This window comes from Dufourea novaeangliae, unplaced genomic scaffold (assembly GCF_001272555.1).
Source record: "Dufourea novaeangliae isolate 0120121106 unplaced genomic scaffold, ASM127255v1 scaffold92, whole genome shotgun sequence".
Classification (NCBI taxonomy): Eukaryota; Metazoa; Arthropoda; class Insecta; order Hymenoptera; family Halictidae; genus Dufourea; species Dufourea novaeangliae.
Genome location: NW_015373967.1, coordinates 27,030 through 48,270, shown reverse-complemented (window position 1 = coordinate 48,270; position 21,241 = coordinate 27,030). Strand labels below are relative to the sequence as shown.

General features: G+C 45.3%; 1 protein-coding gene across 1 annotated transcript in view; it reads left to right on the top strand.

Moving 5' to 3' along the window:
* Positions 1-18,872, top strand: part of LOC107186775 (protein Skeletor, isoforms B/C-like) — a 158,591-nt gene extending 139,719 nt beyond the window's left edge. Inside the window, exons 3-14 of the mRNA XM_015574712.1 lie at positions 5,008-5,145; positions 5,913-5,985; positions 6,464-6,572; positions 6,878-7,040; positions 7,341-7,600; positions 12,965-13,064; positions 14,103-14,287; positions 14,349-14,657; positions 14,998-15,175; positions 15,379-15,572; positions 15,965-16,189; positions 16,327-18,872. Of these exons, the coding sequence (XP_015430198.1) occupies positions 5,008-5,145; positions 5,913-5,985; positions 6,464-6,572; positions 6,878-7,040; positions 7,341-7,600; positions 12,965-13,064; positions 14,103-14,287; positions 14,349-14,657; positions 14,998-15,175; positions 15,379-15,572; positions 15,965-16,189; positions 16,327-18,348 (3,956 nt within the window). The 3' untranslated portion in view covers positions 18,349-18,872. The remainder of the gene's footprint in view (positions 1-5,007; positions 5,146-5,912; positions 5,986-6,463; positions 6,573-6,877; positions 7,041-7,340; positions 7,601-12,964; positions 13,065-14,102; positions 14,288-14,348; positions 14,658-14,997; positions 15,176-15,378; positions 15,573-15,964; positions 16,190-16,326) is intronic.
* Positions 18,873-21,241: the final 2,369 nt, after the last annotated feature.

Sequence of the window (21,241 nt, the reverse complement as noted above, 5' to 3'; positions counted from 1 at the left end):
TTTTGTTTTACTCGCCGTGGGGCGAGTCTATTATCTACACTTTGTTCCATCAGTTGTGTCTGTACCACCCGTGGTGCATCCCGTCGTAAACGTGTTAAACCGTAACAAACACTTTGAATTGTCGAAGAAGAGACGATCGATTTATTAGTGGCCTGGACCAGTGATTTCCGCGTGGAGAACACAGGTATCGAAAGGATAGATAATACTTGTGTTGCTTCGAGTTGTGTAACGAACAAGGAGGGAGGGAATACGTTTCCACATTCGATCACCGTACCCACGTGAATAACCTAACCGATCGCGTTTATTTTTATCCCGTTCTCCTGATATCGCGTCGCGCACGACTGGCTCCGCCGCGTATGAATATGTACACGTAAATAATTAATCGTGGGTCCACAGGCTGAACAGAGGGGGAACAATAAAATGTTCACAAGAAACGTCTTCGTGGCTGATTCACAGATCCTTGGAAGGAACGAAATATTCGATTTCAGGTCGGATACTCCTTCGATCGTCTGGAATTTACTCATTTATTGTTAGAGCCTTTAGTGAGTCATGAAGTCGGCCATCCAACACTAGAATCCATAACGTAACAGGATTGTGATTTCACCTGCTTTGGTCGAATGAAAATGATTTTTCATGAATCGAGAAACGTGGGAAGATCGTTTGTTCCCGAACGCGTTCGCGCTCGCGCGGATTACATCGCGGTTAGATCGCGATTCTTAGGCAGCTGGTTTCTCCGTTATCGCGGCGAATCCGCCGGAGAATACACAATCGTTGCGACATTAGCCCCGGAGAGTTGTATCATGCACGGTCTGACAATTACGCTTGTCCGCCTTCTGCTTTCTCTTTCGTATGAAAATGTCAAAGGTCCGATATGTATCTCTCTGTATCCCCGTCACAACTCTTTCGCTGTCACAGGCAAACCTGTCGTTGACCTAAATTTTCAACCATTTGTCGCTGTTAGATCCGCGATATAGAGGGTGATTTTAAAAAAAGGGTTCATAACTTCTAAGGTAGAGAGAGTACTCTCGAAACGATGAAAAAGAATCCTGATAAACATGGGTAGAAAAATGAATATCTTCGAGATTGTAAACAATTCTTTCTTAGTGACTTTTTCACTATTGCACTGTAATACAAGTTTACTTAATTTTTTAAAGTTATTTTATCAAAACTTTGTAGAATATTATTATAATGTTTCTCTAATTATCAGACCCCTGATTCCATACTTTCGGCCAGCAGCAGTAAGTAGAAACAGACTGTAAAGAACAGACAGCCCTAACCAAGTCCTACTCAATCGCATGCCTTATATCCGACAGTTTACCAAATTCGATTATCTCTAAAACGAAACATCACAAGAAAAAAAAATCGTTTAAGAATCACTTCATTCCATGTATTCGGAAACATCCTGGCATGTATAACACGGTCCCGCTAGGTCCGTCGCGTTTAACGAAAATTTCCTCTCTCGATTCCGCGGTCTGGTCGTCCTCGCCCAGATTTTTCTTCTCTCCTCCCGCCGTTCCCGCGGTTTCGACGTATCCAGAGCCCACACGCTCGGTAACGATTTAATCACGTTCGCTGCACTGTCGTTACCGCGACGGTAATTACGTACTAATGGCTCGCGGCCGGAACGACGTAATGCATCCTCTTGAAGCTTCCCCAGCAGCGAGCGCGGAGAGCGGTGCTTTGACGGTTCGGCTTCTCATTAGCGATTGATACGCCGAGGTCTATGGACGGCCGATGGCCCAGATTCGCGGCGGGTGGATCCATCATCGCGCGGAAACCGTGTGGCCCGTCAATTTAATCGACCCTCCAGGCCCTATGTTGTATGGAAAACGCGGAATCGAGGCTCGTTGCCGAAACATTCAAAACGCGATGGACCGTGAAGATTCTCCAAATCGTGGAAAAAACAAAACAAATATCTAGGCAACGAATGAGTCTGGAGACCAGATTGCGACAAGAGACCTTGTGAAATATGGAAATTAAAAAGATGTTTCTTCGACCAGGACACAAATGCCCAAATTCATTATCCAGATAAAAAGTTTCGCATAAAGATAAGAGATTTAAAAAACTACCTCGACATTTTGAAACGTTTAAACGTGGAAATTGTAATTTTCGTAATAAATTAATACTACTTTAGTAAATCTATATTCGGCAAACAATTATTTAATCTTAGCGACCGTTTAAAGCTCAGGATTACACCTTTAGGCACAGCTGTTTTTCACTATGTGTTGTTCGAATAAAATTGTGCCCAACTCTGAACCAGGAGTCTAGATTCGTGGCTGGATTTCGTTCTGCCCTGTTTTTCGTAGGATCTGAGGGGTTCCATACTGGAAGCTCGGCCCGAAATGCAGTTCATGAACGTGCGCAATTTATGAAGCACAGATATCGTGTTTTTTTATTGAAAAATCGTAAGAAAATGTACAACTTACATTGCAATTTATGAAGCACAGATATCGTGTTTTTTTATTGAAAAATCGTAAGAAAATGTACAACTTATATTGGTATTTGTATAAATTTAATAACAATTGCCTTAAATACTACTTGTACATAATACTACTTAATATAAAGGCAATATTTTCGCGTGGCCGACACACGATTAGGTTGCTTTTATTTTTGTTTGAAAGAAACATAAATGATTATTAATCTATGCGAGTGATACTCTAGTTTAGAATAAAATGTGCGGAAGGGATGGGAAATATGTCGTGACGTTTCCTGCCTCGCATCGCCTCCACAGGAGCCTGCGGTTGCTTGCCACTTGCCCGTGCGGGCAACATGCCCGAGCGGACTCGGTTGCCCATCGCTGCTTTACAGTCTGAAAGAAACGGCGGGATTGATCATTAAGTGGCCCGAGGAACGTATAATCACACGGTACCGCGGAGTCTTGTCATTGATCGAGCGGGCCAATCTGCCGGTGTAAACACGCGTAACGAGAATTGCGTGGATTCTCTTTGGAGAACCCGACCGTGCGTCGTCGTCGCTGCCTACGTCCAATCAGCCCAGCCCCGCTTGATCGATCGAGCATTCCGCTGCGCGGCTTTCAGCTACCCCCTTGTTTCCCCCTCTCGCGTTTATCGTGTTTCGCGTGTAGATATGTAAAAAGCACACACGATTGTTCCGATACCACGAATCATTTGTCTAGGACGTGTGGCAAAATCTTAATGGGGTTCGTGGTTTCGCGAGAAAAACTTATTCCCCTATTGATTATATTCCCTAGAAAAACAACTGGTCTGTTTTTTGTTTTAACCACAATACATAAGGATTGAAAATATTAGGCTGGTTTTATACTTATGCCAGGCAGTGTACACCAGAATGTAAGATTCATCCGTCAAGTTCTAAGTTCCATCTGTAACAACGTATTTTTTCTCCAATTATCAAATACCACGCGTCACAGCAACGTGGAAAAAATAGCGTTGTACGCGCGACAATCTCTCTCCCGTGTGTACACACGCGGCGTTACATCGCCGATTACAAGCGACAGTTAACGGCACCGACGAAACCGATGACGCGTCGTTGCTCTCGTGTCAGTTTCTCTCATAGGACATATATCTAATTTTCTCAGGGGGGAGGGGTGATTTTTTCCCGATTCTCGAACGGGGACCGCTACACCGCAAGGTCTGGGACCCACAAGGCATTAACGGCGATGGTTCTACCCTGACTTTACGTGGAAAACCGACCGAACGTCGTGATCCAACGATTTATGCCTGTGCACGCGTCAATCTCGTCGGATGGACGATATCCTGTCCGCCTGTGAGAGTTGTAACGGTACGCGTAGCCGCTCTCGATCAAAGGGGGTTAGATGCACACAGAGGGACCGATTCTCGACCGGTTTCCCTCTGGATTCGTTAGCATCTATCCACGATCCTACGCCGAAGGATTGGCCTTGACGTGTGTTTCTCTGTGCAGGGTGTACGCGTGAACAGTCTACAGTCCGTTATTTCCTAAACTAGTTGAAATACGAAAAAACGATTTACATAGAATTGAATGGCACGAAGGGGCCAATTAACGGGCTATGGAGATTTTTCGTTAACAATTCGTCATAGTCAGTTAATTAGCGCTCTCGTGCCATTCAATTTTATGTGAACAGTTTCCACGTATTTCAAATAGTTTCGGAAATAACGGATTGTGGACAGTTCGCGCAGACAGCCTGTATATATGTATGTATGTACGCGTGTGTGTGTGTGTGTGTGTCTGATCCATATTTATAAGGCCCCCGATTTCCTCCTGGCCGACTCTGACCGGATCGCTGCCAAAGAGGAAAGACTCGATGTACCAAAGAAAGAGAGAGAATAGTCGTCGACGATCGAAACACCGAAGAAGATCGTTCGTTTCCACTGATCGGTTCTCCCGGTGACACCGATCACCCAGGTCCTGGATTCAGGCATTCAGGAGAAGTCGATTTTGCATACCGTGTACGCGGATTCGTAACGATCCAGGCGGAATCGATCTTCGAAGGCGCGCTTAGTCGATGAGGCGTCCATCGACTACCGTTAACCATCGATCGCGGTAGGATGGGGATCGGTAACCCGCATCCGACGGAATATATTATTCTAACTGGCCCGCGCGATCCTGGATGGACGATTTAGTTATGCATACGACCGGTTCTCGATCTTCGTTGCCGGAGTCGCACGCGTGTATCCGTTGCTTAATTATGCGGTGAACGTTGTCGACGATCGTTTGTCAACTGGTGAACGTAGTAACCCCCTATTCCTTTTACCAAACATTCGAGAAGAATCTAGTTAGTTATATTCCCTAGAAAAAAAACGTGTTTCCTTTTTTTATTTTAATGACAACATACAAGGATTGTCTAACATACGACGCGAATTGCTTACACATGACAAGTTAAAATAGTGGACCAACCTGAACGATGGTCAAAATTTGACAATCTTCCTCTATCTACTCAAAGATGCGATTGCAACTATCGGACACTCGCGTTTAACCTAACGATTTCTTCTTTCCCACGTCCAATTAATCATGTAACAATCAATCACGATATCCCGTGTATGTTTACAGAGGTATGCAGCGAGGCTTATTACGGGAAGCATATCGGCAAGCTGTCGGAACTTCATCACGGTGTCAGCGGTGAAGTTTACGCGGTGGACGGGCGAACACTGTTCATCAAGGACTTCACGTACGATGGCGAGGCGCCAAGTTCGTAACCAAGAAGCGGTACCCAATCCGCCCGAAACTTTCCCGTGTTCTCGTAGCGCAATCGATGTGCGTCGATCGTCCGATTCCCGCGACAAAATCGACCGATTATGCCTCGACGTCGATCAGGAACCACGACCTAAGACGTTTCACGGTCTTCTTGTTCCTTCGTGAAGAACCGATCGTCACGTTTCACCGGAAACCTTACCGGTCTCGTTCCTATCGATTACGATTTCGTGGTAACTTACAGGTTCGAATCGTCCGCACTGTGGAACGAATAAGCATTCTAGGTGGATATAAATCGTGTCAATGAACAGATATTTCTGTCATTTAATTAAATATCATTCACCTTGTTACCAGCCTGGAGAATCATCTCCTAGTGCAGAGGAAGGACAGAAAATATCTGTCGATTGAAACGAGTTGTTTTCATCCAGATCATCAAGTTTTTCGCTTCCACTATTCTCTTCGAAAAGTATTATCCTTACGTTTGTAAACCGAACCGGAGAAATCGAATCGGAGCGTTAAAGTCGAGAACCAGGCTGGCGACCGTAAAAGGTTCTCCTACTTCTCCCTTTCGACTCTCCGTTCGTTACTCTCACTTTCCACATGCACGCCGCGCTCGATAAAATCGAAGTCGTGGCGCGTACACGAATGACAATGATAGAACCGGACGATCGACCGTGCTGATCTCTCTGAACGATGTAGAATAATGTGGATAATCCCTGGCGAATCAACCGGCATCGGTGATTATAATTTTGTCGTCTTTTCAGCCGCCTATTTCTACGTGGGCACGTCGAAGAGCCCGAACGGTAATGGAATCAGGCTACGGGACGAGCGTGGATCGTGAGTGGGACCATTCTTTACGCCTCGTGTCGTTATCAACTTCTTTGCTTAAAACTTGTTCTGTTATTCTCGTTAGAGGGAGAGAGAATTATTAAATAGAAATGTTCGAAAGTCTAGAAATGCAGTGACTCACTGTCTTCATATACTTTCGATGCAATTTGTATTTGCGTATCGTCGTGATTATTATCAGGTCATCCCATAAATAATGCGAATTTTCATTGATGTTTATAGAAAGTGAAGTACAAAACCGTAATTAAAACTATTAATCTTCTACTTGTACATGTATATACTTCATCATTTTCTACAACATTTCGCCATCTTCTATACCTACTTTTCAATACCAATCTTTCCGTTCCACAAATTCTCACAGAAAATTCGCATTACCGATGGGATGACTTGATACTTATTCGGTACCATCTAATATTAAACAAACGTGACAAAGAGCCTGGCGGCTACAAATATTTTACGTTTCCTACAGAACGGAGACGTTGAGACGATACCGTAGGAAGGACATCACGCTCACGTTGCCGGACGGCAAGACCCTGAACAACGTGAAATGGTTGTCGGTCTGGTGCTACGAATTCGCCGTGAGTAAACGTACATATGTATATACTCGTAGCTATCCATGCTCGTGACCTTCGGTTAGCCCACGTCGATTCCATTTTGCAACGGGTACAAAAAAACCGGTATACATACATCCTGTCGTACAACTTTCACGTGTCGCGGTTGTCGTTGTCGTCGTCGTCCGCGTACGATAGAAAGTAATCGCCTCGGGTTGTCAGCGCGGCCACGCGGACAACGTTTCCGCGAATCTGGATTCGATTCGCCTATCAGAGAACCTTCTGAGCCGATAAAACTATCGAAAGTCCAGCACCATATCTGTGTGTTTCAGGTGAACTTCGGTGACGTCAGAATACCGCGAGGATTCGACTATCCGAAACCGCAGAAACTCGCGGCTCTGAGCGGTATACACGGGGTCAGTTCCGAGCCGATCGTGGTCGTCGACGCTCAGACCCTCTTGATACCCGGCTTCAGTTACGACGGCGAAGCGCCGGGTGAGTTCTCGCCTTCTTCGTTCGACTGACACGCATTCTTCATCCCCCACAGAAATATTTCAACAGAGTCCCTTTGATTTTCCATGTGAAATTCCACGAGACCCAGAAATGCGTTGCAGGATCCACCATCACTGTCCTCTTACCCAAAAGGCTATCCTTTCCTTTCCACGTAACCACGATCCTCTAGGAACAATCTTTATCATAAATCCCCCAAGGGTCAACGATCTATGGACCAATTCTTACCTTCGACAATCCAATTGAAACACTTTGATACGGTATATAACAGATAATGTTCCATAGACGCGAAATTCTGGGTGGGCGTCGGACCGTCGCCGTCGCCGCAAGGAATCCGCGTGCCGGACGAGAACGGGAAGATCGTGCCATTACGACGTTACGATCGTAAAGCAATCGTGCTCACGTTGCCGGGGGATCTGACCGTTCATCAGATCGGTCACTTCGGTGTCTGGTGCGAGGCGTTCGCTGTCGACTTCGGCCATGTACAAATCCCACAGAACCTTAACGTGCCTCCGTCCCTGAAGATGCTCGGAGTTTCGCCGCAGGTAAGCTGGAACGCCTTCCTGTAGTCTCTCAGGCTGGCTGCGAGGAGAAACGACAACGCACCACAACTCGAACGTTCAAAAACTTTCGCACGGTGACGTCTCCACGACATACGTATGTATACACTACTACCGCTCACAAGTATTAAGACACTTGATCTGTATATGGAAAATGTGATGTTTCGTAAAAATGATATATGTATGTATTTCAAGGTGCGTATCCACTTGTGTATCAATGTGGATACAGTGATACGACACGTGGATTGTCCATCGAGTTTTAATATCCCCTGAACAATATTTATTTCAGACTTTCAGCAATTTCGTAATGACTTGTAACATTCGGTACATACTAGATAAGTGTCCTAATACTTATGAGCAGGAGTGTATATCGAGGTTTTAAGCAGAGGTGGGCAAATTTTTATTCGAATAATATATGTACATAATGAAAAATAGGAGAACTTCGCTCCTGACTTTTAAACTAGTTTATCAGATTAAAAGTAATTGTTCGTCAAGTGTCTCCTAATTCGAAAAGTATTATTTTATTATAAAAATCGAAATTTCCACGTTCAATCGATTAGTATCCAGACAATGAATTTGCCCTTCTCTGGTTTCAGGTTATGCGGTTTTTATCTTAACACTAGAACCACCAAACTCGTCCTAATAACGGATTTCAAACTTCTTGCTTCACAATAATTGTGATCGTAAAGGTACTTTTCTAGGAATTTTTATGTTGACTCTTAATTTATGGCACATTTTAATTATCTAATTTAGTATACATTCGACGTTGGTAGTTCTAGTGTTAAGAGGTCGTTCGAAGTGTCCGAGAGCGTCGCGAGCATTGCTACATGTCGATCAGTTTGTGTATGCATTTCGGTGATTGTGCCCCCTCTGGACGTGCGACTTTTGAACGCTTCAAGTGATCGCCAGGTAGAATTCTATCAATCTTGCCACTATCCAGCTCGCGCGCGACACCTTACCGGTTTCGTTTCATTTTGAGGGAAGCACAATTTTTACACGTTATCTATCGAATCGTATCGCAGTCTCGAAGTATCTGCACCGTGTAGGCTATAGCGTCATGTACCCGCCTAGATATTACGATTTTCTACAAGAACGCGAGTCTCCATGCCGATCACGTTCGAGCTGACAGAAGGAAAAGGATTCGTACAGGCTTCTATACCCGTTTCCCCCGATCGATTTACATCGTCTTTAGCCTCGAAGACTCTCCCGATGCTCCCGCGTCTGTCACGTCCCATAAACTCTCCCCAGAACGAACATTCCACCGCCAGTCGTAGTAGTTTCATATTCCGTCGACATCTCGCGAGACGGACTTTGCGTTTCTTTTCGTCTTGCTCGCTGTCGCTTTCTTCCAATACGATAAACCTACAGTGTCCCAGTTACCGAATTCCTCCTGGTCGTCGGTAAATCTTACAAGGGAAATTCTACAGAACAATACAGAAACACCAGTAGCTCGTTGTTTATAAGGGTGTCGCAAAATGATGGGACATGCTGCAATATACATATTCCTCGTTCAAATACGTGCCGAAAATTCTTTTACCGTTTCGTAATTTGAAGCGATCTCACAGATTACAGAACGGTAAAAGACTTTTCGGTTCGTACGTGTACGAGGAATATGTATATTGCGGCATGTCCCATCATTTGGGACACCCTGTAGGGACACAAACGACGTACCTCTCTCTGGTAGGGACCACCGAACGTAGACTTACGGCGTTGTTTCGCGTGGAAGTTTGTTCCCGTCAATATTTAAACGTCGACGGAAAGTCGTTCGTTCGGACGACAACCCGTTCACGCGTCGTTTCACGGATTTTCCACGTAAATATCGCGAATCTGGAGATACCTTCCAGTAGATCCACGTAAATATAGTTCTACGTAAATATCCCCAATCTGGAGATTTCCTCCTGTAAATCTCCCCGAGGCGAAAGATGTCCTTGGTGATTCAAAGTAAACGGTGCATCCGAACGCGGCAATTCGATCGATAGAATAGATCTTACACATCCGTGAAATTTTTGCTCGCTACCGAAAGGGCCCACGGCATAACACCCCTGTCTCTGTCCTTGTGTTGCAGAACGTGCATCGCGGAGGGCAGGGACAGACTCTCGGTCTGGCGAACCTGTACGAGCCGTCTACTGCGTCATCGTCGCCGTCGTCCTCGTCGTCAACGCCGTCTCCTTCCTCGCTCGCGAACGCGTTGCCCGCAAAACAGCCGCACCGACGTCCGACAACCTATCGACCAATCCTTCGTCGTGACGATCAGACGGTCCAGGTGGTCCAAGCGATCGACTATAGAATACCAAAGAGCCTGCAGACCCAGGAACCTTTCGCGCAACAACTCCATCGTCTCTCGCCGAGTTCCTATCCGAACGAGGAGACTGAGGCCGCCGCGATCGTTCGTTACGGCGACGAGGACGACGACGTAGTTGCGAATCTAGACGATCCCGCGTATCAGGTGCAATCGTCCCGTTTGGTAGCGTCAGGTTTCAACGCTGGCCCACCAGCGGAACGCTCGAAAACGCGTCAGTTGGCTGACGAGCCGCAGACGAACTCGTACGCGAGAGTGTTGCGTTTCCAAGGGGACCGAAGGCTCGACTCTTTCGTTCGTTACTAACGCGTTTGATGGGATCGCGTACTTTAAATCGTTGCTGCGTACCTCGAATATCCAGGATGTTATAGCGTTTATGTAATATAATCGCTCGTGATCATCTGGGACTACTCGAATATATCCGGGCCCCAGAAGTCAGACTGTATTAAGTAGAATTTTTTTTTCCAATGGTAAAAATAACCATTGCAACACGTAGTTTCACTAATATAAAGTAGGTCTCCACATTTTCAGTTCAGAAATTCAAGTATTCCCTCCAAAAATAAATAAAAAAGTACAAGACACAACATATATATAAATTTTTACAAATTTTTCCCGTCTGAAGTTTGAAAAGTGTGATTTAATACACTCTGAATCTGTGGTCCAGATACATATTTCCTCCATTGAATAAACAATCAGCCGGGGTAGAAATCATTCGAACTGTGTACCACCTACATTAGTTCATTTAAATCGTTGTTTTTCATATCGCTCGTCAGATTCACTACCAACAGGAAACATTTTCGCCTTTACCCACATCCCAGTCACACGGTATATGTGAGTGTGTGTTGCGTGTGTCGAGCTGAGATCCAAAAAGAAAGAATTTCCAAACGATTTCCCGACGTATACTCGATACACAGCCCTTCAGAAACGGAACTCGGTCAGAAGTTTCTCAGAGTCTCGACAAATTAGCGGCGAAAGTTCTCTGTAAGCTTGCTCCGCCATATACACGTTTACCGACAATTCGTTTCTCCGTCGCCGCAACCGGAAAGCTCAGGTGGCACAGCTGCGATAATATTAGCCGGAGGAGATCGTTCGAGAAGTTGCTCTGCTCGGCCGGTCGCGTGCCACAGCCCACTTCGGAAAGTTTCGAGGACCGATAGAGGTAGGAGTTACACAACGAGATCCCATCCACCCTCTTTTGTTTATCCAGGACCTCCCCCCTGGTTGCGCGACGGCTATCTATTAAAACGGGGGTCTCGGAATACAAATAACTGTTCGTACACGTCCGTGATATAGGTATATAGCAGAGGGATTTTCATGGAAAAAGTTCTTTTCGCGATAAACAGGCGTGTCGGAAGGGTTTATCCAATCGACGTGATTACTGTTTCTGAATTCTCGATACTTTTCGTTTCTCGAGAAAAGAAATTTATCGATAATAATATAATATATCCTTGCATTCAATTCGATTCTGTTGCAAGTGGATATTTAAATTTCGAAAAAATTCTCGAGAAATAAGAAATCAAAGAGTTTACTTTTTCTTCGAGAAATTCTCGAGAAGAAACACTAGACGTGGTTACCTTGGAACCGATGAACTCTTTCGAATTCGAGAACAACTCGCGGAACAATAGACGAAAGGAAAGGGTTGTCAGTTCCCCGATCCTGAACAAGCAACGCACATCATACTTTCGTAACACCCCTGTAGAATGGCACCTCGAAGTACACGCAGCCCATGGACGAGATACACACACATGCCTTTAATCACCCCTCTAGAATCCTATTCCAAGGAACGTACGTATATACGTAATCTCTCACCCCCCACCCTCCCCCGTAATAACGGATGCATGATGTTCTCCTAGAACAATAAGAGTAGTCGCCGTGATTCACGGTGTCCGCCGTCAGCCGAGTTCTGCAATGAATATACTATGTGTCGATATTAGTGACGGTCCGGATATACTATCGGATTGTCTCGTCGTTTCCCCCGCGGGCGTACAAGAATATGATCGACGTTCTCGTTTTCCCATTCCGGCAAGAGAGGCTTGTTTTTTCTCACCTAGACAAAGGTGACCCTGAATTTCTCATCCTTGAGAAACTTTCAACCCTTCCACGCGCGATGGCCTCGCGTTCGAAAAACGTGGCGAACGCGAGAAAAAGAGAGATAGAAAGAGTGGGAGAGAGAACAGAGACAGAAATTTTCTTGCGAGTGGATTTATACATCGAAGTAGTAGAAACGCGATCGTTTCTTGATTCAGAGAAGTGAGAGACTTCGCGAGAGTGAATGGCACCGCGATTTGTTCGCCGTCGGCTCTCTTTTCGCTCTTAAACGAGGGAAAGAAGCGTTTTTTTTCTGTAAAATTTGAGGTGTGTGTGAAAGAGAGAGGGAGAGAGAGAGAGAGAGAGAGAGAGAGAGAAAGGGATTGGAGTTGTGATTACGACTGTGATACCGGTGGTTAAATCCCGTTTCTCCTATCGATGACGCGAGAACGGAGAAGAGACTTTACAGCCTAGGGCCAGTTCTTTTACTTCCGAGTGCAGATACTTCGTGACACAACGGGATGATATTAGCGTATATTTACCATATAGATTATATATATATATATATATATATATTTACACGCATGCAAAATGAAATTATTTTTTCTATCGACTTTTTTGTACGTTTCTACTTTGAGAACGATGCGAATAAACGTATTTTTCTTCTTCTTCTTCTTCAAAAAAAAACAACATACACGAAACCTTTGTCTTACCTCGAAAGTGATCACTTAAAACTAGGGATGTTCGATTCGGTAGTGTATATATTATATACGGCAGTGACGTGTTACCCAAAGAGAATCGAACATCCCTACTTGGAACAAGACGACGCGAGACCGAGAACACATCTTTAGCGAAGCTTCCGTTCGAATTCGATGGATCGCGTCGGCCAAGTGCGCGAAAATAAGATGAAAGAATCGATATCGGATATGTAAACAATGAGGCTGGGCGCAAACGATCGATGTATCTCGTGTAAACAATGGTGAAAAAAAAAAAAGAAAAAACGGTTTGTCGTTTGATTTCAGTCGAAACTGAACTGCGAAGTTCTCGAGGACAGGCTGGCGTTCGAGGTGCGATGGGCCGTGGCCGGAGACAGCATAGTCGCCCAACTCGTTGGAAAACTTGGTGAGTGTGTGTGTGTGGATGTGTGTATGTATATATCTATATATGTATATATGTTGTATATGTATGTATGTATATACGTTTCCGTGCTGCTGTCGCCGCGTTTACCGCCTCTCCGCACAAAAGGGCGAAACTTCTATCGCCGTTTATTGAAAGCTCCGCGTGAATTTACTCCCGGCTCTGACGGGAACAAACCGTGAAGATCCGGCCGAACTTTTGCATTCAAACAATAGAGAACGCGTCTCGTCTGGACGCCTCTGTGTCCAGCGTCAGATAACGTGGTTTTTTCAGGAGCCCCTCAGTTCACGATTACGCGGCAGGAATAATATTAATTTGGAACCGGGAACACGCGTCTCCTCAACCCTTTAACACCCAGTATGATATTTCCAAAGGTTTTGTCGTGCAAGTACAGATGAGGTGCACCTATTGGAACCATTTTCGAGTTGCCAAATCGAGAGAAATCATTTTTTCCCTTGAAAGAGATGTTTGGGCGTTAAAGGGTTAACGACGAATCCGTGGAACCAGCTGTAACAAGGTTGGGCCTGCGCTTGCACACTCCCTGGTCGGATGGGATCGGTCTTCCGTGAAAAAAAGAGAGCATAAAAAAATCACACGTTTCACGGTCCAATTCCGCGCGGACCGAAGAGGGTAGTCGTTGAACGAACCTTTTGATAGATTTAGAAGGGCCATCCCTTCTCTCGCGTGGCTACCTCGCCGAAATTAATACGCGTACCTCGAGAACGTGGATATCGTTCGAAGATCGTAACGTGGGGATGGTAGGCGTGTCTCGAACGATTATATTTACGATAGATTTAACACGTTGACTTATACAGTGAAAACGGTCGTATGTAACCAGACACGGAACAATATCTATACATTCACTTTATATTCGATAAGTGTCGTAATATACACGCGAACAATTTTCTAACGGTATTTAAACAATCCAGTCCTCTTTTGCAATGTATTATATACGTGTCACCCATATTTGGGTGATGGTGGCAGTCAAACTGTTAACACTATTCGCACGACACTCTTCCACAGACGACGGACAGTACATGTCGTTCGGTTTATCGGCGAATCCCGAGAGAAGCCTAATGGTCGGCGGTGACGTGGTCGTCGCTTGGGTCGACAAGCAGACCCTTCAGGGCTACGCGATAGATTATTTCTTGGACGCAAAATCGCAGTGTACCGGTGGACGTGGCAGTTGTCCCGACACCCGTATACAGGTAAATCACTCTCATTCCTGCACGTTCGATTGACTCGCCCGAAACTGTCTCGTGTCTGCAGGAGAACACGAATTCCATTCGATTGTTGAACGCCGCCCTGGTGGACGGATACAGCATCGTCACGTATCAAAGGCCGTTAAAGACGAACGACGAGCTCGATCATCAGATTCTGACGAACAGCTCGCAGGCGGTGATATGGGCGATCGGTCCCCTGAACGACCGACAAGAGGTCAGCTTCCACACGGACTACCTGAAGACCGATCGGTTCATCGATTTCGGTAGACCACCGGTCTGGAATTGTCCGGTTCCTGATCAAGAACAGTCCTCCCAGCTGTTCGCCGGGAACGACGAGAACACCAGCGGCAGTCAGGTGATCGCTTACGACCAAAGAGGGTTACTCGATCGCGGGACATTCAAGAGTTGGGCAGAATTTTATTCGAATAATACATAGTGAAAAACTGTGTAATATCGTAGAGCATCATTCTGAACTTTGAACAGTTCATGAGATTGAATAATTGTTTGCCAAGTGTCGATACATTCGACAAGAAGTACAGTAACGTCTCCATATCTTTAGTCGTTATTCGAGACTCTTCATCTACATAATGAATTTGCCCATCTCTGCGATATTTTAATTCCATTGAAATTTGATGTCACCTCGAGACTGAGGATAAACTACGATCGGTGGATGGTGTAACGTTAACGTCTTCTAGACACAAGGAGTGGTTGTAACGACGAGAAGACCACAACGCGTCCCAGCGACCCCCGCCCCGGCTCCAAAAACCGACGCCTGGGATATCCCACCGATTCAGTGCGACGAGCCCGAAGACGGTGTATTCTACGCCCAGATGGGACCCACTGGAGGGAAACACGGTTACCCAGCTATCACTGGTATGAAACATCCCCACGACGTTCAGAAATATCACACCCTCGGTGGTTCTTACTTTGCTAGTTTAGGTTAACACTTTGCTAGCGAAAGGATTTTTGTGTTTGCAAATACATAAGTTCTGGTGTTCGAAGAATATTTCAAAACTACTAGAACAGTGAAACTTAACAACAGTGGACCTGGTGAATCGTTGCTTTCCACTCCGCAGGTCACGTCGGTTGGGGTATCTCTTGGTACATAAACGGTCTACTGATCCCGGAAGTGAACGTGGTCCGCGGTAGGAAGTACACGTTCGTGGTGGAGGGCGGCGAGAATTCGGACACACCAGCGCGTTATCATCCGTTCTACATCACCGACGATCCGATCGGCGGATATCAGCACAAGACGCCCGAAGAGAAGGCTGTAAGCTTTTTTTTTTTCAAACACTTACAGTGACTCACGAATATTTTCATTAAACACTGTCACATTTCTTTCATTGGATTACATACGAAACTAGAAATCTTATTTTAAGATTCAGAAAAATTTATCATAAAAGCGTGATAGAAGTAAAAATCGCGAGGTTACAGAAGTAGAGTTAGCATAAAAATTTGTACACTTAATTATAATTTTTAAAGTATACAAACGGACACGTGAGTCAGTGTATATTACTTTTTCTAAACTTTTATACGGTCTTACATCGTTGCATTGAAATATCGTCGATAATCCGATAATTTGATCGTTCGAGACCACCATGAACTTGATGAATCATCGGATGAAATAGTGAATTGGCGGGTGTATGTCCTTCTTGCGTACAGAAAGTTAAGATATTCGCTGGTGCCCAACGACATCGTGGTGTATACCGTGCGACTGGTGTCGGACGTTTGTGCAACTGGGTCCCGGATCAGAATCAACCACCCGCGGACGAATTCTCATCGTTCGGTGCGTATCAACGCACTCTGACCCTCGAGTGTGACGACGGTTCGCCTGGTTACGTCGAATGGACACCCGACGAGAACACCCCCGACACGGTGTACTATCAGGTACGTGCGTAACATTTAACCCTTGAATGGTAAGGTGACCCGGACCTTACCATATCAGAGGATGAAGTTTCCCTCTTTCTCGATCTACGACTCGTATATACACGATATCATCGGCGATACATATCGTATGCACATAGTGTTACACCCATCGTTATCTGGGCTGGAAGATCAACGTCCATGACAGCTGCGACACCACGGGTGTGGCCGCAGCAAGCAGCGAGAACCAGGAGGTTTACGCTATTGCCCCGGACGAGCAACGTCCGAGGGACGAGGATCTCGAGGGCAGCTCCAGTATTCGCGTCGCGAGCAAGGTAACGCCCACCGCGGAGTTTCTTCAGCAGCATCTACCGCATCATCCCCCGCATCGTGACAACGGGCTTCGTTATTCTTACGATCATCCAACGGCTACTAACCACGGCAAGCTAAGCGCATCATACACGCAGCTACTAACGAACGCTAATAATAATAATAACAACAATTATGCGCGCTTGCAATCATCGTCACAATACGAGGAACCATACGGCTCGATGTCCTCGTACACAACCCCTGACCAGTCGGCACATCGTCACGAGGTACGCGTGAAGGAAACCCATCATCACGCGCACCTCGACGAGGATCTCTTGCAGCAACATCAGAATCACCATCAGAACTATCATCATCATCATCATCATCATCATCATCAACAACTCACGCCGATCTATCGCGAACAATCGATGACGCAAGGAGGCGGCAACAGGCTACCGTCATCGTCCCCCGCATCCTATCCCCCTGGCCGGCAACAAATCACAGAGATCGAGCATGAACTCCATCATCAGCAACAGTCGCCCACTAACCAGCAAATGTCTAACCTCGTTGCAGATAACCCACGACCAATGAGCCACGGAACGAAATATACTTACACGGCCGCGAACGGGCCACAGATCCTATATTCCAGACCGTTGCCGCCTCATCATCATCAACACTCGACCAATTACCATCATCTTTACCATCATCAATCGTTGCCGTCGCCGTCCCAGCATCATTATCATCACCATCAGCCGGAGCAACGGACGCAGTTGATGATCATCAAGCGACCGATGCTGACGCGTCGTCCGATGTTGCAGACACCGATGCACACGATGCCGCAAACGAACAGCCTACCCTTATCGTCCAGGCCTGTGTTCATGGAACGGAAGAAGGCCGTTTACAGACCAGCATCTTCTACTTACAGGCGTACCTCCGAGAAACTGTCACCCGGTAGTCCTCAAATCGTCAAGCTGAAGAAGATCGAGACCAAGCCACAGATCAAGGTAGAAGCGAAAGTGTCGACGGTGGACGAATCCACTAATGTGCTTGTGATACCCATGAAACCGGCCAGAAATACGGGTTTCAATCCTGACTCGATAGTTATCGAGGGTGGTTTCAAGCCCATCATCAAAACTGTGGACAGAATCGAGGACGTGGCTCAGAGAAGAATCACAGAGCAAGCAGAGCAAAAGGATGACACATTGGTGCAAGAAGCTACGAACCACAGACCGATCGACAATTTCGAGCCGGTCTTCATACCCTCACCTCCCGTTCCGACAGTGGATACGATGAAGAAACCAAAGAAGAAGACCACTGGAACGGTGAAATCGCGACCAGGGGAAACAGAGGATATGGAAATGGCGGCGGACAGATCAAACGCGTATTATCTGCCTCCAGTTTCAAGCACGATTCCCAACGAATACCAATCCTCATCCTCATCCGGTGTGTTGATCACCTTTGATGGGAAACGATTGAAGGACACCGGTCTGGCGAGATCGATTTCTGGGATCGACGAACGATCATCGGGTAGATTGTCCACGGATGTACTCAGTAGAACACCACAATTCAGACGATTCAAGGGTGAACTACCGCCCCCGATTCCCGAGGAGATTCGTTCGGACAAAAACCAATCTGAGAAACGTCGTCCACCGAACACGAAGCTAACTCTGGTGACTAGATCGAGAAGATCTCCTCATGAGGGTCACGTGTACGGTGTACAGTCCCATATGAATAACACTGAGACGAACCAACATCATCATGATCATCAGGAGCATCAGAATCACGCGACGACATTGCTTGTAAACGCCGGTCACGCGATCGTGGCTAATTTCGGATACATCCTTCTGACCGTTGTCTTCTACTATATCATTTGAGAGTGTGGCTCGTTTGATTGGAACAGGACTTCCAGGAATGGTGTAAATTCGTTCGGTGTTCGACGGATAATACAAGAAATCATCGATGAGTGTTCGAAGGCTTCTAGGTTCGTACACTCATCGATGATTTACTATAATATAGTTTTCGAAAGCTCGCGGTCAAGTTGATGTTTCGCGGGATCCTATAGACAAAATTCCATGGGGTCCTTTCCCTTAGGAAAATATGGTCATCAGCCTTTTTCCGTGGCGTTGGACAACGGGGGGGATATTTTCGGAATAAGAAGGGGCCACACCCAGAGTCACGTTTAAACTCTGTTCCTTCGTGTTTATTCGATCAGGTCGGGAAACAGCTCCGTATTAAATGAAGATTCACGCGCGCAAGCATTCTCGGACGCGACCTCTGGCGATAGGTTTGACGTGCGGAATAAAATGTTCGAATGCCGCGGCGATTCGTCGATTATTATTGGTGTGTGTACGTGAAGCTTCGTAGAGATTAATGGACAAATATAATCGACGCGATAACACGGGAGAGGAATATAACTAACCATAAAAGTACTGGTTCACCGTTTTACTTATTTATTTAGGCTATTTATTAACAAGATCCACCGTCCCTTTATCGTACATGGACGATTCCGCAGGTAACCGTGGGTAGTGATAGGCCTGATACCGAATCGATACTACCAATACCATTCTACAAATTTCGATCCAGTATTGATACATATCAAACACGTTGGTATCGAAAAAGATTAATACTTCCTCGATACTTCTTTGGTACCGATTCAAGAGGAACCGGTAACGATATTGGATACCAAGTACCCAAAATTTCAATACGTATCGATACTTTCCATTCAGTACTTCGGTACCGAATTGATTCAATATCATCAATAGTATCGGTATCGATCCCATCGCTAACCATGGATACTGCCGATTGCTTATTCGTATATATAAAAAATCTAATCGAATTACTGTCGGTTCTTCCACCGAGAATATTCGTGTTCGACAAAAGGCGTCCATGCATAATTAAATACAAATAACGATTACAAATGTGTCGGCAGAAAAAAAAAACACAAAGGAAGGCGAATAAAACGAAAAAAGTAAAGCCTTGAGCGCTCGAGAAATATTTCAAGTCTCTCGAGGTGCCAAGAGGAAATCACGGAAGGAATTCGTTTGTTTTGTATCAGCCTACGTGCTAGGATCAAGAGTTTGTTGAACTTCAGAGTATATACACTTGTACATAAGTTAATTGTTAATAAAGATCGTAAAATGGACCAGACTCTCTTTCAACAGGATGGATAATCGTAAGTGGTAAGAAAACAGAAGAAGAAAGAAACGAAGAGTAATTATAAGAAAAAAAGAAGGGAGGAGGGAAATTCGATGGAAAGACGAGCGTCGGACGTTAAGCAATATATTTTATTGTATAGAAAAAAAAACAAACAAATCTTACAAAAACAATCAGCACACTAACTACTGTACACGATCGTATAAGTTGTAATAGTAAGAGCGTACGAGCGACGAATCAGCCTGTCTCCTTGATTATATTCCGACGCAATTGTCAACTGGAACTGGCGACGATCAAGAAGCCGAGAACCGACCCACGCAACGAATAGTCACACGAACATTCCTCGCTCGTCACACGTTCACGATGGAATCGGAAGCCACTGACGAAACTACCGTTACAGAAAAAGTCTGAAATTCGGTCGTTTTAAGTATCCATTTGATGGCAATCGATCGTCGGTGCGATTCTTTCGTAATAGAATCGTTGAGCAAAAAAATTAAAAGGTCTATCCGATCGACAACGTGACTCGCTCTCTCGGCTCCTCGTCACGATGGAAACGGCGACGCTCCGAATGCTTCGGTCGAAAAAAAAAAACAAACTAACATTGAACCGTTCCAATGAACAATTGCACGATATCCCCGAACCTTTTATACAATGTTCTCCGAAATTGACAATGTCTAGAACTTTCGTTTTCCCTCTCTCTCTCTCTCTCTCTTTTTCCTTCCCTCATCTTAAAAGTAGACTCTCGCTTACGAACGCGAACGCCTTACGTATTTTGTTATTACACATATTATTATTATTATTATTATTACACGTATCTAAGTCGACGATGTATTTACATATGTTACACATCTTCCCAGCCTTAACGATACAAATTCGCTGAAATTATTGGCCGTGTTTCGGTGTAGGGAGAAGGAAGGTTTAGGATCAAAGAGGACACTTGCCCCGATCCTGCTCTATTGTGACGGAGAAAGTTTGACTTGTTAATCGTTCTAAAGCATCGATTGCTCTCTTACGAACGATTATTACAAAGAAAGGGAAACACGAAAACCTAATTGAGTATACAGCTCCTTTTCTCCTAATAATTATTCACTCCTGTGTACTTTGAAATTCATTGTATCCAAACGCAACATCATCTTACGTAGCTCGACTTAGAAATTTAGAGGCTGCGCCCTTTGTCTCCCTCTTTCTATCTTTCTCTAGGCTATCAATGAAGTCTCGAGGCGGGTTGATCAACGGCGCTCTCTTTTCCATTTCTATAACGATCCCCGAGAATGTTATCGATCCTCGGCGACCCCACTACCAGTGGAATTATTCGGTTCCATTAAATTGTCGTCGCATGATTTTTCCAAGTCTGGCACTCTTACATACTTACTCGCAACGATTGATCGGCTAGTAAATTTACTACCAATGATACGGTTCTCCGGCGAGCACAAACATACGATTATCGCGTACGACACAAATCGGCAGAGGTTCGATCGTCTAATGTGCCTCTTCTGGAATTTAAACTCCTCCGGGATATTTGGTTGAATTGTTCGCGGTGGTGAGACACGATAAATTGAGATCGAAACGAGTCAGTCTCGGTACAGACGTGTCGAGTACACAAAAAACTGTCAC